Source organism: Pristis pectinata, chromosome 2, assembly GCF_009764475.1.
Source record: "Pristis pectinata isolate sPriPec2 chromosome 2, sPriPec2.1.pri, whole genome shotgun sequence".
NCBI classification, from domain to species: Eukaryota; Metazoa; Chordata; class Chondrichthyes; order Rhinopristiformes; family Pristidae; genus Pristis; species Pristis pectinata.
The window spans coordinates 31,216,301-31,241,014 of NC_067406.1; the positions used below are offsets into that span (position 1 = coordinate 31,216,301).

At 41.1% G+C, this 24,714-nt stretch overlaps 1 protein-coding gene across 9 annotated transcripts in view; it reads left to right on the forward strand.

The window, feature by feature from the left end:
* Positions 1 to 19,806: 19,806 nt before the first annotated feature.
* The window catches only part of nedd4l (NEDD4 like E3 ubiquitin protein ligase), a 316,982-nt gene continuing 312,074 nt past the window's right edge, over positions 19,807 to 24,714 (forward strand). For all 9 annotated transcript variants that reach the window (XM_052036646.1, XM_052036653.1, XM_052036662.1 and 6 more), the window contains exon 1: positions 19,807 to 20,141. In XM_052036646.1, the coding sequence (XP_051892606.1) occupies positions 20,097 to 20,141 (45 nt within the window). In that variant the 5' untranslated portion in view covers positions 19,807 to 20,096. The remainder of the gene's footprint in view (positions 20,142 to 24,714) is intronic.

The following is a 24,714-nucleotide window of genomic DNA, read 5'->3' on the forward strand; positions in this document are numbered from 1 at the left end:
TCTATAATCTGCAGCTCATCACCATAGCACCGGTACTTTGGGTAACAGCTGCTTCTGAACATTAGCTATATAACATTCAAACAAGGGAGAATCCAGTACGTATGTCTCTATATAATCAGCAATATTTTATGCTGCAGCACTGGGGTCCTTATTGGCCACATTCCAAGGCCTTTGGAGCCTTCTCCATTGTCAATTTCTCCACCTCTCACTCTTGTGCGCTGCTGTAGTCAATTATACTTCATGTGTAGTCTTCATATAACCATCAACCTTTGCCTTGGACTACCACCCCTTTTGTCCCTTAATCATCCCTGCCTTCCTAGCTGTAAATGGATCTTTCTCTCTGTTTTTAACTTACATTACTTTTACCTATTCTTATAGTTAGAGAATTACTCTCTTTCCAGTTTTCTGGGTAACCTCCCCTGCCGCCATTCTGCATTATTCTTCCTACAGATCTAGATAAGATATCTTTATTAGTCACATGTACACTGAAACACACAGTGAAATGCATCTTTTGCATAGAGTGTTCTGCTTGGTTCAAGCCGGGTTCTCCTACAATACATCTGGCTTCCTGTTCCCCAATACTGGAGGCAGGATCCTAGGAAATGCTACTCTTCTTTGCCACACCAATCTTTCAGCCACGGATTTCCATTCCTAATTGATTATCTGCAAAACGTTTGACACTTGAAGATTTTCAAATGGCTCTGTACTGCTTCCCATCTAAAAAAAAACATGCATCAGCAGCTGAAAGTCTATTGAGAAGCTTGGTTAACCACCTTCTCTCCTGAATCAACTCAGAGGGAAGGCCTTTAATTCAGTGCCAAACATCCTTACTTAAAATAGGCAGGGTGTTTTTTTGAATATGATTTGGGTTTGATATTCAGGCTTAACCATGATACTGAATGGCAGAGCATATTGAAAAGGCTGTATGGTTTATTCAAGCTTCTCCATTTTATAAGGACTAAATATAAGCCAGAAGAATGAAGAATAAATATGAAGAATATGCTTTTCTTGTTCTTCTTGAAATGGTCCAATGCATGAAGTTTAGCAACCTATCTGAAAGACAGGAACTACAGCAGTATGTCATTTGCTCAGTTGCTCAGTTTCAAATCAAGTACATCCTTCCTGAGATATAAAAACCATAACTGGCCATAGTATTTGAGATGTGGTCTGATAGAAGCCCTGAAAAACTGACTTCATTACTCTTGCACTCCAATCCCTTTGCAATAATGCCAAAGACACCATCTGCCTTACAAATTTCAGGATGATACCTGTATGTTAATTTTTCATTTCATGAAATAGCATACCATAGTCCCTCTAAGACAAATATTTCCTAGTTTCTTACCATTTAAAAATGTACTGCTTTTGTATTTTCCAACCAACGTGAATAACTTCTCATTTCTGCCAGTTTACACTATTTCTGTCATCTTCCTGCTCATGCATTTTACCTCCTGAACCCTCTTTGCAGACACTTCGTGGCATCCTCAAAGTTCATATTCCCACGAGCTTTGAATCATCTTAAAACTTTGATATGGTACAATCCTTCAAAGCAATTATATAACTGAGGTCCAGCCTTTATCGGTATACAGCCCAATAATAACAGACTGTCAACCTGAAGAACACCATTTATTCCTCCTCCATGCTTTAACCTTTAACTAGTTCTCCATCTGTGCTCATGTAATGTACCAAACCCATGAGTCCTCTGCTATGTAGCATCATTTTGTTTCTTACCCTATAAAATGCTATTTGAAAATGCAAATACAATATCCACTGAGTTCCCCTTATCTGCCCTTCTGGTAAAAGCCTCAAAAAATTTATTATGTTTGTCAAACACAATTTCCATTCATAAAGCCATATTGATTCTGCCAATTCATATTATGATTTTCTCAGTGCCCTGTCCCACATGTTTACTAATAGATTCCAATAATTTTTTGATAACTGATGTCAAACTAAATGGACAGCAGTTCCTCATTTCTCTATCTCACCCTCCATTTTTGAATAATGATGTTATTTTTTTCTTCAATTCTGCTGTAATTGCTCCAAAATCCAGAGAATTCTGGAAGATAACCACTTATTCATCTGCTATCTTTGCAGGCACCTCTTCTAAAACTCCCAAATGTGAACTGTGAGCTTTGGGGGAGTTTGCCAAATTTTAGTTTCCTAACTTGTTCAATATTTTCTGTTTAAGATCCTCACTGGCATTAGAACCTTGTAAGAGAATACAATGATCAATTTGAACCCACTGATGCCCACAGCTACTTCGATTACAGTTCCTTTCACCCTGTCTCTTGCAAGGATGCGATCCCTTTTTCTCAATTTCTCTGCCTCCGCCGCATCTGCTCCCATGATGAGGCTTTCCACTCCAGGACCTGCAAGATGTCCAACTTCTTTTCTAACCGGGACTTCCCCCCGACTGTGGTCGAGAGAGCTCGCACCTGTACCTCTGCCATTTCCTACACCTCCACTCTCACCCCCAGCCCTCCCAGACCCAACAGGGATAGGGTCCCCCTTGTCCTCTCATTTCATCCCAACAGCCTATGTATCCAACACATCATTCTCCGCCACTTCCACCATCTCCAACGGGACCTCACTACCAAGCATATCTTCCCCTCCCCACTGCTTTCTGCCTTTCGTAGGGACCGCGCTCTCTGCAACTCCCTAGTTCACTTCTCTCCCTCCACCCACCCCTCTCCCACCTCGGGAACTTTCCACTGCCCCCGCCATAGGTATAGCACCTGCCCATAAACCACCTCCACCCAGGGACCCAAACAGTCCTTTCAGGTGAGATAGAGAATCCCTTAATATCATCTACTGTATTCAGTGCTCCAAGTGTGGCCTCCTCTACATTGGTGAGACCAAACGCAGACTAGGTGACCATTTCGCAGAACACCTGCGCTCTGTCCATAACCACAATCTGCATCTCCCCGTTGCCAGTCACTTCAACTCCCCCTCCCGCACAATCATTGATATGTCAGTCCTTGGCTTCCTCCATTGCCAGGAGAATTCCAAGTGCAAACTGGACGAACAGCACCTCATTTTTCATCTTGGAACCTTGCAGCCTAATGGCATGAACATTGAATTCTCCCACTTTCGGCAATCCTCACCCCCCTTCCCCACAACCCCACCCCCCACCATGCTTCCCTTCTTTCCTATCTATCACTCTTTTTTTTAAATCCTTTTTTTCCTTTCAATCCTTACCTTTGATTCATCCCCCAGTAGCTCTGCTCTCCCTTCCTCCCCTGCACCTGCCTATCACTATCTCTTACCTGCATCTACCTATCACCACCTTGAGCCCACCCCGCCTTCCATCTTTTGTCCACCTATCACTGCTCTGCTCTTCCCTCCATATATTGGGCTTCCCTTTTTCCTATCTTCAGTCCTGAAGAAGGGTCCTGACCCGAAACGTTGACCACCTGCTTTTCTCCACGGATGCTGCCTGGTCTGCTGAGTTCCTCTAGCATCATAGTGTTTTTCATCTAGATTCCAGCATCTGCAGTCCTTTGTTTCTATCTCTCCCATCAATATGAACACTTGTTTGCTTCTTATAAATCTTTTCCTTTTCTACTGAGACTATAAATCATACTGTGGTCACCTTTCCTGAGGTGTTCAGACTTGTCTTACAGAAAGTAAAAAGTACTCCAAATATTTTCTGTAAGATTTGTCTGCAAAATTCTTAACTGAATTACAAATACCCTCACTTTTAACTATCTTGCTGATAGATAATAATCACTAACCAGAATTTTTATGCTTCCTGCAGGAAGCTAGTAGAGACAAAAGTGATTGGAGGAAAGAAGATCAGGAATCTGAAATGGGTGAAGGTGGGAAATTGGAATGGGAAGAGTTTAAGAGTCAGACTGCAGAGAAGTTATGGGATTTTAAGGAGGGAAAGGCTAAGGTATTAGAAGGTATGGAAGGATATTGGAACGAGAAAGTGATTGAGTAGGGTAAGCAGAGTGAAAGGAAATTTGAGCAGGAAGAGTCAATTGCAAAAGGAAAACATAATCAGAGCAGGGAAGAGGACTGGAGCTGATGAGGGGAGTGGAAGGAATATCAGGGTGTGGGATTGCATGATATCAGTGGAAAGCAGACAGAATCACTGTGGGTATTACAGTTAGGACAGGAGATGCAATTGAAGTAGGGTGAAACTGGAGATTCAATGTAGTGGACTGGAGATCGAAGCGAAGAGAGGATAGGTGATAGGGCAGGATTACTTATTTATCTGCTCTGTTACACAATGTCTAAAGCAGTTTGTTTACTTTTTGAGTTTGATGATTCGATGAAGCTATTCTGAATGCCTTCTATGAATTTGCCCAGTCTACATGAAGAGTGAAGCCTTCATGATTATTGCTTTACTTTTGCTGCATTTCTTCTTATATTTTGATCAATATCCTCTCTCTAATAATGTAAATGACACTTGTTGTCCTAGATAATACTCACACCAATGTTTTCTTTAAACTTGTTATCTTTTACTTGCACCCAGTCTAACTCTACTTCCTGGTATTTTGAATTATGGATATTCCTTTTACTGCCCTTTCATCCTTCTTTATAATCAAAGCTGCCCCATGTCTCCATATCCATTTCATTTGTTCCTTTTTAAATATCAGGTAATGTAATATTTAACTCCCAATATTTGTCACCAAGCAACCATGACTCTGTAATGGCTATTAAGTCAACTGCATTTATCTCTTCTTGTGTCATTAATTCACGTAGCTTGTTAAAATTATGACAAGCATTCTGATACAGCAACTTCAGTTTTAACCTTTATCATTGTTTTCCTCCATTTGATTTTGTTTACTGTTACTGTTAGGTTGTCCATCCCTTCCTATCTCTCATTGCTTATCAAGCTGCTACTTTGTTATATGGTTTTGGTCTTTTTACCCACCACACCCTTTATATAATCAATGCTCTAATGTCAAATTCAGGCTCAGACTACTGGCCTTAAGAGTACTTATAATTATGTACTGTACATTCATTGTCATGTTCATATACAGGCTGACAACGTCACTACAGCCATCCATTGGTGAGCTGCTTCAGCTGTGTGCAGGTGTTGCTTTGTGGCACTGTTGCTGATTCCTATTTTCATCTGCAGATTCAAAAGCAAAAAACTGCATAGACTGGAAATTTTATATAAAACTTGGGGAATACTCAGCAAAACAGAAAACATTTATGGAAGAAAAACAGAATTAACACTTCATATTCTCGGTGATTTTTAAAAAAAATTAAATTAGCTTCTTTCTTATAGAGTCATACAGCACAGAAATGGGTCCTTCAGCCCACCATGGCATACCGACCATCAAGTACCCAATCTATACTAATCCTATTTACAAGCACTTGGTAGTAAACATCAAGGCCTTTGCGATTTCAAGTGCTCATCCAGATACTTTTTAAAATGCTGTGTAAGTATTTGCCTCCACTACGTTTACAGCAGTGTGTTCCAAATTGCAACCATTCTCTGGGTGAGAATTATTTTCCCTCAGATCCCCTCTAACCTTATTCCCATCTTTAATCTATAGACACCTCCATTATGGGGAAAGGTTTCTCACTATCTACTCTATCTATACCCTTCATTTTGCATATCTCTACCAGGTTGCCCCTCAACCTCCTCTGCTCCAAGGAAAACAATCCCAGCCTATTCAATCTCTCCTCATAATCCGAAATGTTCCATTCAGGCAATATTCTATAAATCTCCTCTGCAATCTATCCAATGCATTCTTGCCCTTCCTGTGATACAGTGAGCAGAACTACACACAATACTCTAGCTGTAGCCTAACTACAGTTTCATAAAGTTGTACCATGGCCTCCACACTCTTACATCTTACGTCACAGCTAATGAAGGCCGGCACAACCCATGTCTTCTTCACCACCTTATTTACCAGTGCTGCTACCTTTAAGGATCCTTTGAACTTACATCAAGTCCCTCCCACCATTTATGGTGTATGTCCTACCCTCATCAGACCTCCCAAAATGCATCATCTTTCACTTACTGGGGTTAAATTCCCCTACAATTCCTGCACCCAATTTACCAGCTAATCAATGTCATTCTGTAATCGAAGACTATGCCTCTTATTATTAATAACATTATTCATTTTTGTGTCATCTACAAAGTTGCTAATCATACCTCCTACAGTCATATCCAAATTATTGATGTTTATGACAAACAGAAAAGGTCCCAGCACCAACCCCTGTGGTATGCTACTGGTCAGAGGCTTCCAGTCACAAAAGTAAGCCCACCACCACTTTGAAAATATATATAATTTATCTCAATGTACTTGTGAAGAGATTACAAATTGGGGACAACAATGGGATCTTGGATAGATTTGGGATTGTTGAAGGGCATTGATGATTCTTGCTTGACAAAGGTGTTAAGGTGAATTTGCCACTGATTATTTTATGGTATTTGACTACCCACACAAAATCTCATTAGTCCAAGTCCTTCACATGTACCAGAAAGAATATAGCAGCAATGCAAATTAATAAGACAAATAAGTCTATAATACAAAAAATATTGAGACCAATACTGTACACAGCATGCCAGATATGGTCTCACCCATGCCCTTTATAATTGAAGCATAGCCTCCACACATTTATATTCAATTCCCCTAGCAATAAACAATTCTGTTAGCTTTCCAAGTTACTTGCTATACCTGCATTATAGCTTTTTTTAAAATCATGTACTAGGAGATCCAGATCACCTCAGAGCTGTGCAAATTCTCACTGTTTTGATAATGTTCTTTTTTCAGACTTCCTGCCAAAATGGACAAATTTACATTTTCCCATGATATAACTCTATTTGCTAGATCTTTTCCCATTCACTTGACCTATTTGCATCCCTCTGTATCTTTCTGATCTCCTCTTCACAACTTACTCCCTTACCAATCCTAATGTCATTAACTAATTTCGCATTCATAGCTTTGGTGCCTTAATCCAAGTCATTTACATAAATTTTAAAAAGCTGAGACCCCAGCACTGATTCCTAGGGCACACCATTTGTTACATCTTGCCAAACCAGAAAAAGGCCCATTTATGTCTTTTCTCTGTTTCCAGCCAATCCTCTATCCTTGCCCAAATATTGCCCATCTATCAATGCTAATATGTTAAAGCGACAAGCAATTGCAGCATTTCCAAGCCACCAGAAACTTCTTTGCATGGTTTATGAGGCTGTTTCAGGGAGTGCATTGGACTCCCTTGGATAGAGAGGAAATAACAACTCTACAAGGATGATTAATGGTCACTGAAGTGAATCAGGGTGCCAACTGTGGTTGAGATCTGTGTGATTCATAGTGAATTATTAGAGTTTCACTCCTCTTGAAAAGTGGAGAACATTGCATCATGCTGCACCTGGTCTATACCTGGGCAGGACTGCAATCAATGTCCAAGGGGGATTGTTTGCTAGAGCTCTTGGGAGGGTTTAAACTAATATTGCAGGGGGATGGGAATCCATGCAGAAAGACAGAGGGAAACAAGGCACAGACCGAAGCAAAAGTTAGAAAAAAGAGAAGTAAGAGTGGAGTACAAAAAAGCCAAATGTAAAATACACAAACATTAGTAGATTCTAAAAGGACAATGAGTGTAAGGGCAATTTATCTGAACATCTGTAATATTTGAAACAAGGTCAGTGAACTTGTGGCACAAATCAGTACAAAGGGGTATGATTTCGTGGTCATTACAGAAACGTGGTTGCAGGGTGGAGATGATTGGGAATTAACTATCCAAGGGTAGGCAGGAAGGGAAGGGAGGTGGGCTAGCATTCATAATTAAGGATGAGATCAGGGCGATAGTGAGAGACGATATAAGATCTAAGGAGTAGAATGTTGAGTCCATCTGGGTAGAGATTAGGAATAGTAAAGGGAAAAATCACCGGTGGGAGTTGTCTACAGGCCACCAAATAATAACCTTACAGTGGCACAGGCAATAAATCTAGAAATATCTGATGCATGTAAGAATGGAACAGCAGTTGTCATGGGGAACTTTAACTTGCACATGATAACTTGGGCGAATTACGTTGGTCTTGAGGAGGACTTCAGAGAACGCATCTGTGATAGCTTTCTTGAACAGTATGCTACTGAACCTACAAGGGAACATGCTATCTTATGGGGGATTTTAACATGAAGGTGGACTGGGAAATCCAGCAAGGCGATAGTACTCAGGAGAGTGAGTTTGTGGAATGTCTAAGGGATGTTTTTCTGGAGCAACTTATTGAGGAGCCCACCAGGGGATCGGCTGTTTTGGATTGGGTGCTGTGTAGTGAACCCGAGGTGATTAGGGAACTAAAGGTAATGGAACCACTGGGAACAAGTGATCACAATATGATTGAGTTTAGTTTCAAGTTTGAGAAGGAGAAGCTGATAACTGGTGTATCGATATTTCAGTGGAATAAGGGAAATTACAAAGGTATGAGAGAAGAGTTGGCCCAAATTGATTGGAGGAGTAAGTTAGCTGGAGGGACGGCAGAGGAGAAATGGAAGAAATTTCTACAGGAAATAAGGACAATGCAGGACAGATATATTCCAAGAAAAAAGAAGGCTTTGAATGGAAGAAAGGCACAGATGTGGATAACGAGGGAGGTGAAGGATAAAATAAAAGCAAAAGGGGCGGCGTACAAAGTAGCAAAAATTAGTGGGAAAACAGAAGATTGGAAAGTTTTTAAAAATCTGCAGAGAGAAACTAAGAAGGTCATTAGGAAAGCAAAGATGAGTTACGAAAGGAAGCTGGCGGACAACATTCGGAAGGATTCTAAGAGTTTTTTTAAATACATAAGGAATAAAAGAGAGACACGGGTTGACATAGGACCAATTGATAACGGTGCAGGAGGTATTATAATGGATGATAGTGAGATGGCAAGGGAATTGAATGAATATTTTGCATCGGTCTTCACCGTGGAGGACATAAGCAATGTGCCTGTTAGTCAGGAGTCTCACGAATTGGAACTGAGTTCAGTTGAGATTAATAGGGAGAAGGTGCTAGGAAAACTAAAGGGGCTTAAGACTGATAAGTCTCCCGGACCGGATGAGGTGCATCCCCGGGTTCTGAAGGAGGTGGCTGTAGAGATAGTGGAGGCATTGGCGATTATTTTCAGGAATCGATAGATTCTGGCATGGTTCCGGAGGACTGGAGGGTAGCGAATGTAGTTCCGTTGTATAAGAAAGGTGGGAGGCAGCACAAAGGCAATTACAGACCTATTAGTCTGACGTCAGTGGTGGGAAAATTATTGGAATCTATCCTCAAGGAGGAGGTTACCGAATACCTAGAGGCGCAAGGCAAGATTGGACCTAGTCAACATGGTTTTGTGAAGGGGAGGTCCTGTCTGACCAACCTATTGGAGTTTTTTGAAGAAATCACAGGTAGGGTGGATAAGGGAGAGGCGGTAGACGTTGTGTATTTAGACTTTCACAAGGCCTTCGATAAGGTGCCTCACAAGAGACTGATTAATAAGATGAGAGGTCATGGAATTATGGGTAGGGTAGCAAAATGGGTGGAGCATTGGCTGGTTGGCAGGAAGCAAAGGGTGGAAATAAAAGGATCTCGTTCTGGTTGGTTACCGGTTACTAGTGGTGTGCCGCAGGGGTCGGTGTTGGGGCCGCTCCTTTTTACCTTGTACATCAATGATTTGGATGATGGAATAAATGGTTGTGTGGCTAAGTTTGCGGATGACACCAAGATAAGTGGAGGAGTAGGGAGCATAGAGGAAATAGAAAGGATGCAGAGGGACCTAGACAGTTTAGGAGAATGGGCAAGGAAATGGCAGATGAGATTCAATGTTGAGAACTGTGCAGTTGTACACTTTGGAAGCAGAAATAAGCGGGTAGATTATTATCTAGAAGGAGAGAAGATTGATAGTATGGTAGTACAAAGGGACTTGGGGGTACTCGTACAGGATACCTTAAAAGTTAACCACCAGGTTGGATCGGTGGTTAAGAAAGTGAATGCTATGTTGGCATTCATCTCGAGAGGTATAGTGTATAAAAGTAAGGAAGTGTTGATGAGGCTCTACGGGGCACTAGTGAGGCCTCATTTGGAATACTGTGCGCAGTTTTGGGCCCCACATCTTAGGAAGAATGTGCTGACGTTGGAGAGGGTTCAGAGGAGATTTACGAGAATGATTCCGGGAATGAAAGGGCTTAAGTATGATGAGCGTTTGTCGGCTCTTGGACTGTACTCACTGGAGTACAGAAGGATGAGAGGGGACCTCGTAGCGACATTTAAAATGTTGACAGGTAAGGATAGAGTAGATGTGGCTAGGCTGTTTCCCTTGGTGGGTGAGTCCAGGACCAGAGGGCACAATCTTAGAATTAGAGGGTACAGTTTCAAGACAGAGATGAGGAGAAATTTCTTTACCCAGAGGGTGGTGAAATTGTGGAACTCCTTGCCACGCACAGCAGTGGAGGCCAGATCAGTGGGGGTGTTCAAGGAGGAGATAGACAGATATCTAAATAGTCAGGGTATCAAGGGATATGGGGATAAGGCTGGAAAATGGGATTAGAATAGTTTTTTTTTCCCCACCCCATTTCTTTTTCCCTTTTTCTTGGAGCAGACTCGATGGGCCGAATGGCCTGCTTCTGCTCCCTTGTCTTGTGATCTTGTGATCTTAGATCTAGTCCTGTGCAATGAGACAGGTAAAATTAATGATCTTGTAGTTCGGGATTCTCTTGGAACGAGTGATCACAGTATGATAGAATTTCTCATACAAATGGAGGGTAGAATAGTTCAATCTAAAACCAGTGTATTATGTTTAAACAAGGGAGACCACAACAGGATGAGGGAGGAGTTGGGTAGCGTAGACTGGGAACACAGGCTATATGGTGGGATAGTTGAGAAACAGTGGAAGACTTTCAAAGAGATATTTCACAGTGCTCAACAAAAGTATATTCCAGTTAAAAACAAGGACAGTTAGGGTGGGGAGAGCCAGTCTTGGATAACTAAGGAAATAAAGGAAGGCATCAGACTAAAAGCTCATGCACACAAAGTTGCCAAGAGTAGTGGAAAATTGGAAGATTGGGAAAACTTTATAAAGCAACAAAAAACCACTAAGCAAGCAATAAAAGAAAGGGAATATAGATTATGAAAGTAAACTAGCACAAAATATAAAAACAGATAGTAAAAGCTTTAATACATACATGTGACTAATAAAGATAACTTATCTTATGTTAATAATTTTATAAAGCAGAAAAAGGCGGCTAAACTGAATCTAGGTCCCTTGGAAGGTGAGAAGGGGGAATTAATATTGGGTAATGCAGAAATGGCCGGGGCTTTCAACGACTATTTTGTGTCAGTCTTCATGGTGGAGGACATGTCTAACATGCCAAAGAGAGATGTTATGGATGCAATGAAAGGTGAGGACCTTGATAAAATCGCGATCACTAAAGAGGTACTGCTGAGCAAACTAGTGGGTCTAAAAGTAGATAAATCCCCTGGTCCTGAAAGAAATGGTGGAAGTTATAGTAGAGGCGTTTGTGATAATTTACTAAAATTCTCTGGATTCTGGGCAGGTCCTGGCGATTGGAAGACAGCAAATATCACGCCACTGTTTAAAAAAGGACGTAGGCAAAAGGCAGGTAACCATAGGTCAGTTAGCTTAACATCTGAGGTCAGGAAAATGCTTGAAGCTATCATTAAGGAAGAAATAGCGAGACATCTGGATAGAAATGGTTCCATTAGGCAGACACAGCATGGATTCAGGAAGGGCAGGTCCTGTTTGACAAATTTACTGGATTTCTTTGAGGATATAATGAGTGCAGTGGATGGAGGGGAACAGATGGATGTTAAATACTTGGATTTCCAGAAGGTGTTCGATAAGGTGCCGTATACTTATCCATGAGATAAGGATGCATGGGTAATGTATTAGCATGGATAGAGGATTAGTTAACTAGTGGAAGGCAGAGAATTGGGATAAATGGGTGTTTCTCTGGTTGGCAATCAGTGGTGACTGGGGTGCTGCAGGAGTTGGTGCTGGGCCTGCAACTGTTCATGATATACATTACCGATTTGGAAGAGGGGACCGAGTGCTGCCTAAGTTTGCTGATGACACTAAATTGAGTGGGAAAGCAAATTGTGCAGAGGATGCGGAGAGTCTGCAGAGAGATATAGATAGGTTGCGAGTGGGCAAGGGTCTGGTAGATGAAGTACGATGTTGGTAAATGCGAGGTCATCCGCTTTGGAAGGAAAAATAGAAGATCAGATTATTATTTAAATGGTGAAAGGTTGCAGCATGCTGTTGTGCAAAGGGACATGGGAGTGCTTGTGCATGAATCGCAAAAGGTTGGTTTGCAGGTGCAACAGGCTATCAAGAAGGCAAATGGAATGTAGGCCTTCATTGCTATAAGGATAAAATTTAAAAATGGGGAGGTCATGCTGCAACTGTACAGGGACCAGTGAGGTCCCACCTGGAGTACTGCATGCAGTTCTGGTCTCCTTTCATGAGGAAGGATATACTGGCTTTGGAGGCAGTGCAGAGGAGATTCACCAGGTTGATTCCGGAGATGAGGGGGTTAGCCTCCGAAGAGAGATTGAGTTGCCTGGGACTATACTTGCTAGAATTCAGAAGAATGAGAAGGGATCTTTTAGAAACATATAAAATTATGAAAGGGATAGATAAGATGGAGGCAGGGAAGTTGTTTCCACTGGTAGGTGAGACTAGAACTAGGGGACATAGTCTCAAGATTTGGGGGAGTAGATTTAGGACAGAGATAAGGAGGAACTGCTTTTCCCAGAGAGTAGTGAATCTGTGGAATTTTCTGCCCAAGGAAGCAGTAGAGGCTACCTCATTAAATATATTTAAGACACAGTTAGATAGATTTTTGGATAGTAATCCAAAGGTTATGGGGAGAAGGCAGGTAGATGGATTTGAGTCCATGGCCAAATCAGCCATGATCTTATTGAATGGCAGAACAGGCTCGATGGGCCAGATGGCCTACTCCTGCTCCTATTTCTTATGTTCTGGACTTGTGCCCTGTAGATGATGGAAAGACCTTGGTGTGCCAGAAAGTGAGTCATTCACTGTAGGATAGCTAGCTCTGACCTACAAGTATTTATGTGACTGATACAACTGAGCTCAATGAAGTTTCTTCATTGAGAATGGTCTCAATGAAGTCCCTTAATGCTGATGATGGAAAATCCGGTAATAACAATACCTTTGAATGCCAAACATTAGTGGTAAACCTCTCTTTTACAGGAGCTTGTTATTGACTAGCATTTGTATGGCACAAATGTCACTTGCTACTTATTAGTCCCTGCCCCTGAACGTTGTCTGGCCTTGATTCTTGGATTGTTTCACTTGTGAGGAATTGTAATGGAATTAGAAATAGTGCAATTATCAGTAAGCATTCTGACCTTATTATGAAAGGAAGGTCATTCATGAAGCATTTGAGGATGGTTGGGCTAAGGAGCCCACCCTGAAGAACTCCTGCAGTGATCTCCTGGAGGCAGGAATGATTGACTTTGAATAATCAATTCTTTATGCGAACAATGATTTAAATCATTTCTGTGTTTTTTCCTTCACATTCATTGAGTTCAGTTCCAGCAGGGCTCCCTGATACCACATTTGGTTAAATGCTACCTTGATGACATGGACAGTAACTTTCATTTTAACCCTGGAATTCTACTAACTTTGGTCCAAGTTTGGACCTTGGATGTGATAAAGTCTGGAGCTAAGATGGAAGATTATTTAAAACTAAGTGCTGCTTGATAGCGCTATTGCTAATAATCAAGAATAGACTGATTGGGATATACTTAGGCACATTTTGTTTTGTCCTAGTAATTACAGATAAGATGTACTTTGGTCACAGTGTTGAGTAGATGCTGGTGTTGAAACTGCACTGCAACAACTTGGTTGGATAGTTCTGAAGTGCAAGTCTTGAGTGGTGATTTTGTCTGGTTCCACAGCCTTTTCAGTATCCAATAATTTCAGCTCATTCTTGCATCACATGTAGTGAATTTAATTGGCTGAAGAGAAGCTTCTGTGATCATAGTGATCTCAGGATGAAGTTGAGATCTATTATTTACCTGGTACCTCTGGCTGAATGTGGTTCCACTTACTTCAGTATTTACATGTTGTGCTTTGCCACTTTTGAAGATGAAGATGCTCTTGGACCTGCCTCCTCCCATTGCCCGTTTAATTATCTACTCCCATTCATGACTAGATGTGGCAGGACTACAAAGCTTTGATATGATCATTAGTCTGGGAATGCTTATCTTTGTACATTGCAGTCTGTTTATTTAGCAATAATGTCCTGTAATGTGGCATCACTAGTCTATTTTTTTATTTTCAGGTATACTTTATTTTTAGGTTCAACTGGTGTTATTCCTAGTATTACTCCTGGTATTGTGGTATACAGGCGGAAAAGAGTAGCCCTGGGAACCTCCTATATTGATTCCAGATGTCATGATGTCTTGTGATATCAGGTCAGACATGGGCAAGGAAATTTCTTTCTGATTATCACTTTCCATTCTCCCTCAGCTGATTAAACATCATTCCTCCACATTGAACAAGAGTTGGAGGAAGTCCCCCTCATTGTGTGAAGGTCGATACTCTAGCTTACATGTAATGGTAGACTGAGAGTTTTGTCAGGCCATGAGAATACAGGTTGTGGTGGAATACATTTCTGCTGTTGCTGATGGTCTACAACATTTTTATCAAAGGCCACATCTGAGCTGCTATATCTATTCTGAGTCTCTTTTATTTAGCACAATGGCAGTGGTACACAACCAGATTGAGGTTGCCATTAGTGTGAAGGTGGAGCTTTGTTTTCACAAGGACTATGCTCTGGTCACTCATACTAATGTCATGGACAGATGGATCTGCAACTAATAACCAACAAACCACTCCACTATTATAACAATGTTCTTCAGGACTTGGCTAGCTCAGGCAGTGGTGCTACCAAGTCATTGTTGGAGATGGACATTTAAGTCCTTTTACCCAGACTATCTCCAGTGCTTTCTCCAAGTCTTAATTAGCATGAAGGAGCATATGCTTAATCAGCTGGGAGAATGATGTGATTATGATGAGGCAGTTTGCTTGCCGATATCCGACTTGATACCAGGAGAATTCACAGGATTTGGAGTTAATGCTGAGGACTCCCAGAGATACTCCCTCCAATCTGCATACTACCATGCTAGCCCCTCTGGTTGATCTGTCTTGCCCAAGGAATAGGATTCATCCAGGAGATGAATCCTATAGTGAATTATGATGGAGAATCTGGAGTGTTCTCTTCAAGGTATGATTCTTTAAAGTAAATAAAGTGGCAGTGGGCAGAGAGTCCCACTGGTGGGAAATTCAGAATATTAGAGAAGAACAATAAGGAAGCAGAGTGGGAAAATGACTGGGGTGAGGACAAGGTTGTTTCTGCCCCCTCCCTTCCTGAGACTAAGAAATACATCAACAAATAGCATTCAGGCAAGAAAAAAAAAGCAAAAGTTAAATAGATCAATGGTACAAAATAAAGATGTTAAGATGTTTTTAAAAAAGTCAAAAATATAAATCTAAAGGTCTGTGTCTAAATGTATTGGTATTGGTTTATTATTGTCACTTGTATCGAGGTATAGTGAAAAACTTGTCTTGCATACAGTTTGTACAGATCAATTTATTACACAGTGTATTAGGTTGTACAGGGTAAAAACAGTAACAGAATAGAGAGTAAAGTGTCACAGCTACAGGGAAGTGCATTGCAGGTGGACAATAAGGTGCAAGGTCATAACAAGGTAGATTGTGAGGTCAAGAATGCAGCTCATCGTATAAGGGAACCATTCAATAGTCTTATCACAGTGGGATAGAAGCTGTCCTTGAAGCTGGTGGTATGTGCCCTCAGGCTCCAGAGTTGAGTATAGGGCCAGGGAGATGGCATCCACTGTAGACCTGTTTTGGCGGTAGGCGAATTGCAGTGGGTTGAGATTGTCTGGGAGGCTGGAGTTAATGCGTGCCATGACCGGCCTCTCAAAGCACTTCATGATGGTGGATGTCAGAGCCACCAGTCGGTAGTCAGTAAAGCATGTTACCTTTTTTTTCTTAGGTACTGGGAATGATAGTGGTTTTCTTAAAACAGGTGGGAACCTCAGATTGAAGCAGGGAGAGGTTAAATATGTCTGCAAATACTCCTAATCAGCATAATCAACCAGCCAATCAGCATAATATCTGACCACACAGTCAGGGATACCAAAGGAACTCTTAATGAGGAGGACTAATTAAAAGCACAAATAGTTGCAAATGAATATAGTGTGATTGCCATTATGGAAACATGACTCACTGCAGGATGACCAAGGTTGGGAGCTAAATATCTAAGGATATTTGACAAGTATGAAGAACAGACACAAAGGAAAATGAGGTACAGCAGTATTGTTAGTAAAGGATGAAATCAACAGAAATAGTGAGAAAGGAAATTAGTTCAGGAAATGAATGTGTGAAATTAGTCTGGGTGAAGCTAAGTGCTGGACTATTTTCAGTGCTTCCTGAAGACATTGGTGGGTGTTGTCTTCTGGCCTTCAAACGGTGGTAGTAACATAGGAGATGACACTGAACAGGAAACTAAAGATACAGGTAGGAAGGCCACTTGTGTAACCAGGAATAATTTTAATCTGTATTTACCTGGACCAAACTAAATCAGCAATAATACTGTGGACAAAGAATTTCTGGAGAGTGTAGAGGGATGGCTTTATGCACCAGAATGTTGAGCAGGTCACTAGGGGACAGATCATCTGAGAGTAGATATTGTGAAATAAGAAAAGTTTAATTAATAATCTGGTCGTGCAGAGTCCATTAGGGAAGGATGATCATAACATCATATGTTCTTCAATGAGATGTTAAGTGAAGCAGGGTCACTGCATTATACAGCACGGAGACAGGCTCTTCGGCCCAACTCGTCCATGCTGACCAAGTTGCCTACCCAAGCTAGCGCTATTTGCTTGTGTTTGGGCCATACTCTTCTAAACTCTTCCTATCCATCTGCCTGCTTAAATGTCTTTTAAAGGTTCTACCACCTCCACTATGTGAAAAAATTGCTCCTCAGGTCTCCTTTAAATCCTTCCCATCTCACCTTAAACCCATGCTCTCTAGTTTTAAAGTCCCCAACCCTGGGAAAAACAGTGAACATTGATCTTATCTATGGCCCTCATGATTTTATATACCCCTATAAGGTCACCACTTAGCCTCCAACGATCCAAGGAAACAAGCCCCAGCCTATTCAGTTTCTTCTTTTAACTCAAACCTTCCAGTCCTGGTAACATCCTTCTGATTTTTTTCCTGTACTCTTTCCAGCTTAATGTCATCCTTCCTACAGCTAGGCCACCATAACTGCATACAATACTCCGAGCACAGTCTCACCAAGGTCTTGTACAGATGTAACATGATGTCCCAACTCTTGTACTCGATACCCTGACCGATGAAGGCGAGCATTGCAAACATCATCTTTACCACCATGTCTATTTGTGTCACCACTTCCGAATATACTTGTACTCCTTGGTCTCCCTGTTCTACAACACTCTCCAGGGCCCTGCCATTTACTGTGGAAGTCCTGCCCTGGTTTAATTTCCCAAAACGCAACACTTCACACCAAGTAAAATTCCATCTGCCATTCCTTGGCCCACATTCCCAGTTGATCTAGATTAGTAGTTCAATCTAAACAAAGGAAACTATGCGGATATGAAACGTAGGTTAGATATGATAGAGTAAATTAATAAAAAATATGCCAGTGTAGTAATAATGAGATTACTGGCATCCTGGTACCTAAGGAAAACAAGGTAACATGCCTTGATGACTGCCGATCAGTGGCTCCAACATCCACCATCACCGATAGCCTATCTTGGTCCAACCTCATGAACGCCATGGCCAAGAAAGCTCACCAGTGCCTCTACTTCCTCAGGAGGCTGAAGAAATTTGGCATGTCCCCTTTGACACTCACCAACTCTTATCGATGTGCCATAGAAAGCGTCCTATCTGGATGCATCACAGCTTGGTATATCAACTGGTCTGCCCGGGACTGCAAGAAACTGCAGAGAGTTGCGGACACAGCCCAGCACATCACGGAGACCAGCCTACCCTCCATGGACTCTGTCTATACCTCTCACTGCCTTGGTGAAGCAGCCAGCATGATCAAAAACGCCACCCACCCAGGTCATTCTCTCTCCTCTCCTCTCCCATCAGGTAGGAGCCAGAAGGCACATACCACCAGGCTCAAGGACAGCTTCTATCCCATGGTGATAAGACTATTGAATGGTTCCCTTATACGATAAGATGGACTCTTGACCTCACGATCTACCTTGTAATGACCTTGCACCTTATAGTCTACCTGCAATGCACTTCCCTGTAGCTGTAACACTTTACTCTGTACTGTTATTGTTTTTACCTTGTGCTACCTCAATGCACTGTGTAATGAATTGATTGGTATGAATGGAATGCAATACAAGTTTTTCACTATATCTCGGTACAAGTGACAAAAACAAACTAATACCAATTTATATTATTTGTAGGAAGTGCTACATGCAACCTGAATAAAGTTATTTGCTTTTGAATCTTAGTTTTTCTTGTAAATTACAAAACTGAACTGGAAAAAAGGGGCAGGTGCATTGCATAGAATCTGTTACAACAACGCATCCCACCTCTATCCCTTACCTAACCGAAATTCTTACATAAAATCGGAATCATACTTGGTTTTTTGTTTTAAAAAATTGAGCATTGACTGTCTGCATTTTCCCTCTATTTAAAAATAACACTTGAAAATTTTATATTCAATTTGGTTGGAGTCCATTTCGATTGGGAAGCCAGGTGACCGCCCATTAAATGTAAAGCTGCATCGATTGTGTTCAGGGAATTTACCAGAATGACTCATTTCTGAGCTCACATGACCATCTGGGAGGAAGTGAACTATCCCGAGTGCGTGTCTCAGTGTTCAAAAGAAACAGAAACACATCGTTGACTTTAATTTTAGATTGGACGCTTGATTTACAGAACATCTGCTTCCAATCATTCCACCTGACATATGTAGGTACAGTACTATAATCCTGATACTGGTTTTCAGTTTTTGATTTGAAGAAGATTAATACCCAATGAATTAAATACCTTATATATCATAAAATGCATTTTAAATTCATTATCAGGGCATTTCTATTTAATATAGATTTTTGTACAACTATTACATCGTTCCAAACAATATTTGACTCTTTCACATGTAAGATTTAGTGAAATCCCACAGAACCCTTCGAACAGTGAAGCGACTGGGGAGATGGAATCGAGCAAAAAAATACGTTAAACGCAGGGTGAAGGCATGCATTCATTTTTCAAAGATCATTTTTGCGCAATCCTTAAATTCAGTCCAGAACCGTGACCAGAATGAGAATAGCACTTCATGCAAGATTAGGTGACCGAAATAGCTATTCACTTCCAGGCACTCAAATCTATTTTTTTCGATCAAATATCTCACAATTATATAAAGAGTTCACTTATAATTAATTCCAAAAATATAAATAAACTGAGATGCTGGACAGGATTGGGACCGCAGATTTCTATTGAACATTTTCGTGAATGAAAGCCCCAGACACGTCTCTGCACGGAAACACATTGAACAGTGGAAATGCATGTTTCTTTAAAAACGTGGAGAACCCGAAAGATGGAATCCTCACCTCCTCTGACAATCTGCAACATGAACTATGGAACTTCCACTCAACCAAACTTGGTGGCGGTTCTTCGACCGTCGGCGCCGCCTACTTCCCGCCTTCCTGTGGCCGACAGCGGGCCAATGGGCGGCCGAATTGCGCTGTTGATTGGACACCTGGAGCCGCCAATCAAACACTTGAGCTAGGTTGAGGGACGGGGGTGCGGATGTAACAATGTGTCGAGCGCGCATGTCTTGAGTTTCTGTGGACGGGATTTGGAGGCAACGAATTGTGTTTGATTTTGAAAGGACAAATTGATCGTTGTTCATATTCCGTCACATTGTTTGGCGTTTGATTCGTGCGACCACTTTGCTGCCGCTTTTGCAGAGTGGGGCGAGGGAGATTACATTGGAGTATTTTTTTGTGTGAGCAGGTATTTTTTTCGTCAAGCTCGTCCTGTGAGTGTGTGTGTGTGTGTCAGCGCGACTTCTCAACCCTCCTGTCTCTTTATCCGCTTTGGTTCTATGGCGGCGCAATTGGATACAATTTATGGACTTTCCGATGATGAAGTGAGTACTGTTTGTTGTTTTTCTTCGTTTGTTGTTATTTCTGATTGAAATCAGCATCAAACTGCTGTGGAGTTTACATAACCTGTGATGAAAGCCAGCCGTGGAAATGCCAGCTCTGGTGCTGGGCTGTCAGCCATTCGGACCTGAACGTTTGTTCCTTTTGTGCATTTCTGCTACTTTATCAGCTCTGAAACGCATTTTTTTTTGTACGGGAAATTAATGTGTTTTCAGACTTATTAGAATAACTGGATAGAATGTTGATTGCTGATGCTATTTGGCGAAGATAACTTATTTTTTCATTTGAAACATTTCAGTTTCCTTTTGTGCTTTGCCAAAACAAAAGTTTCATGGGGAGTGTGGTATGTGTCAGTGATGGGGGTGAAGTTATGAACTAGACGGGGAACTGCTGTCTGCCTGTTTCGTTACACCCATCTATTCTGTGCGTTGTCCTATTGAGGGGTCTAACGGTATAAAACAGATGAACGATAAAGCAGATGAACGCTGTTGGTTCCGCTTTCATCCCAGGTCCTTTCGGGAAAACAAGTTAGTTGTGTGTGATTCAGAGAGATGCTTATGTTCTTAACGTAGATGAAGTCTAGTACTCGCTAAAAAAGCACAGTTTTCCCCATTTTGTTTTGAATCAATGCATCTTTTTTTCCCGTTGGTCGATCTTTAGCAGGACTGTCATTGGATTTTCATTTCATTTTTTGAAGACTAATATTGGATTTAAGAACTGTACCCCATGCCATTCTTATGGATCAGTTTATCCTTAAGCTGCTTCTGTTCAGAGGAAGAAACATGCTAATCCCAGCCTTTTTTTTTAAGAAATATAAACGATTTTGCAGTAGCATGCTGCCTTGTAAAGCACCAACCTTGAGTTACTGGTGTTTCGGTTAATTAGGATAGCCCTTCTGAGTTGATGTATGCTACATGTACAACTCTTATTACTGAACAATTAAATAAGTACAGGGGCACCCCATCACTATGTACTGAGGTTCTGCCCCTCGCTGGTGTTGCGGAAGATAGGCCTGGCCCCTTTACCACGCAACGTCCCTGTCAGCTGAATGTTACCTCACTACCTGTCCTCTGTGGAGGAGTACTTCCAAGTAAACACCTTTGACCACAAGTCCATCAGGCAATGGTCAGCGCAGAATGTACTGCAGACATTGCAGGACAGGGACACTATGGATTCTGTGGGTTTGTTCCCTCAGCAAACGGTCCAACCCATCTGGCAGAGTACCTCATCACCAGATCTGACCAACAAGCACCAAGACCTTGCTTGGCTGGCAGTGAGAGGTGCCCTCCCAATCAGAGCTTTCCTCTACAAACGACATATCATCCCCAATGTGTTTACAACCTGTTACTGTGCTGTAAGTAATGGTATTAAAATAAAATGTACACTGCCCTCAGGACAGTTGCGGTGGGGAAAATATGGCCACCCACCTCTTTGCATAGTGTGGATTTGCTAAGAGGGTGTGGAGACAAATGCAAGGGTCCATGTCCCAGTTCATCTTCAGCAGCTGTGTAACAGAGGACTCTCTGATCTATGGGCTGTTCCCGGGGACATACACTGAGGCAGACATCAAGTGCTGCTGGAAGGTCATCAATTCGATGAAGGACATCAATTCGATGAAGGACACCCATTGGTCTGCCGGAAACTTGTGTTCTTCTAGCACAGTAAGATGTCCGTAAGGGAATGCTGCAGACTGGCACAGTCCAGGCCGCAGGAGTACTTGCTGAAGGATACACTGAAGCTCAGTGCAGCCAATGCTAAGTCTGTGTGGAGAAGAACCACAGTCTAGGCTCCTTCTGCTACTGCACATGGAGGGGTGGAGTGGGAAAGCCCCTCGAACAACGAAAGGGGTATTGCCTCAGGGAGCTGCTTGAGTAGCAATGGTGCTTTGTTTGTGTTTTTTTAAGTTTACACTACTGAATGTAATGACCATGTGTTAAGGTTTTTTGCACTGTTTCTTCCTTTGTACATATTTTTTATGAATAAAGTCTATTTCTGAAAAAAAAGCATGGTTTCACAGATTGTTTGTACTGCCATTGTGTTCCATAAACAATACGTGATGGAGCTATAATGTGCAATGTGTTTTAAAGACAATTTATAAATGTTGGTATTTGATGCTGACTGACTCAGTGGGAATTTGAGAGCTCAGAGCTGAGACAGCTGGGGATATGTCAATCAATGGTTTGGCATAGGATTTGAGGGTTATTGAAGAATAGAGTCGGCAATGTGGAATTCCTGGGGGATTGGCAGGGTGCAGAAGAGTTCTTGTACGGAACTAAAGATGAAGATAATTTTGAAATCAAAGCCTGGGTGCATCTGAGGCCATTGTTGGCTAGTGAGCACAGGTTGGTACTGCAGTAATTGTAGTTCTTTGCTGTCCTGGCTAAGATTGAGTACTTTAGCACAAGCAGGATTGAATTGGGTACTTTTGAATTTTGTGTTTTGCAATTATCAATGGAAGTATATTACCGATTGTGCTTTAAAAAAAATCTGCATCACAAAAGTTGCAGATGACAGCCTATGTCGTGGGCCTTTCAGTGCCAGCTGAATTCAGATTTAGTCATTTGAAGTGGATATACTTTAATTCAAGAAAGACCTTTAGTATTTCCAATTTGATGGAATTGGAGTTCTCTCATTTAACCACCAAAGCATTGTTCCCACTTCAGTTTTTTTTCTGTATTTAATAATAAATGGATAGCAATGAAAGCACAGGAAATAATCCTTTTAATTTTCCCTTCAGTAATTCTGATTATTTTGATTTGGACTTTAAAGATGAATTTGTATATCAAACCTCTCATAGCTAATTCAGGGTAATTCTATGTACTGACATGAATGTTGAGTTGGCTAACTTTTGTTTTCCAATATTACATGCAAGAGGTAGAGATAAATGTGTTCGAATGAATATAATAACAATTTGCATGTTCACTCACCTTATGACAAGGGTGAACATGTGCTCAAATTTTTTGGCCGATTGGACTTTGAATATGTTGAGAAAAAATTGTGATGAAGTGAATGATAATCAGAGTTATGTTGTGGAGAAGGATGATGTAATAAGGGGCTCTGGTCATGCCAGTGTTAAAGTGGGGAAAGTTGTGGCTTATTCATGATTTAACTTCATCCATAGTTATCATCTTGTAGAGTTGGCAGTTGAACAGCACAACTGTACAAGATGATAACTATGGATGAAGAACATCACTTAGCTTCCAAGTAGCATAGAAAATGCTGGAAATATTCAGCGGGTACCTTTTGATGCCACCCTTCTTACCAGATGGAAAGGCCATCAGAAAATGCCTTTATTCAGTTTCTGACTTCCAGTACTTCACCACATTGCATCCAGTGTCTGATAGCCCTACTAATCAAATATGGATGCAGTCCATTTGTTTACCATTGACTTGCATGTTCCAGTGTATTGGTTTCAACTTTGTCCTAAGCTGTAATGTATTGTGGTTGTACAGAAGAAGCCAAATATCTTGATTATAATTAACTAAGTTGGTCTTTTTTTCAATTTGATAGCTTTGTTCATGCATAGTACAGATAATAGTGAAATGGTCAGTCTTTATTTCACTTTGCCAGTCTGTTCCTGTAAATGCATTTTGTCTGTGATCTTTGCTTTAGGAAAGTGGGTGGTTTCATTGCATCTTATTTTGCTTGGCCCAACTTCAGTGATTGAGTTGCTTATCTTTGTGGCATTGTTTTATGCAAGGAACAATCAAAATACTTGTTTTATTAGCAAATGGATGATTGATTTTAAAATGCTTACTTAGTTGAGTTGTATATTTAAGGTAAGAACGTTATTGGGAAATTTTCATTGGTTGCTCATCTTGAATTGTTTTGAGGAATTCATAGGCTCTTTGAACTGCTGCAGTACTTGAATATTGCTGCTGTTGCCAATACTAGTATGTTGGGATGTTGACAAAGAAAGAGAAGCATTAGATGCCCAAATCAGATGGTATGCAATGTCAGAGAGCAAAACAACAAAGATGAATTTCAAACTTCTCACAAAAGTCTGACTCATCCTGTGCTAGCTGACCAACATTGACTCCAGGTCCATGAAAATCTAATTTTTAAAACTCTCATCCCAGTTTTCGAATCCTTCTATTTTCTTGCTCTCCATATGCGAAGCTTCTGTATTTTGTCCTTTGTGGCTCTCCTGATCATCGTTGAATTCATGCTCTCCACCATTAGTGCTATATCTTCAGCAACAAGTCTTGAAGTTGGAACTTGCATCATAAGATCTCTCTGCCTTTCTAGCTCCTTGCTCCTTCAAGGTTGCATATTATTATCAATCCCTTTGACCAATAATGTGTCTAATTTTGGGTCAAATTTTGTTTAATAATGCTCTTGTGATGCAACACAGGACTTACTAAAGGAAATATAAGCAGTTAAAATATCTGGTCATTTTCTTCTCAGTGGTACAAGACGTAGTGAAAAAAATGTTGAACATGAGAAATAGAAACAAGAGTCGGCATTTGGCGCTTTGAGTCTGCTTACCCATTCATCAAAATTATGGCTGATCTTTTATCATTTTCCATGATTTTCCTGCATTATTCCCATCCCTCT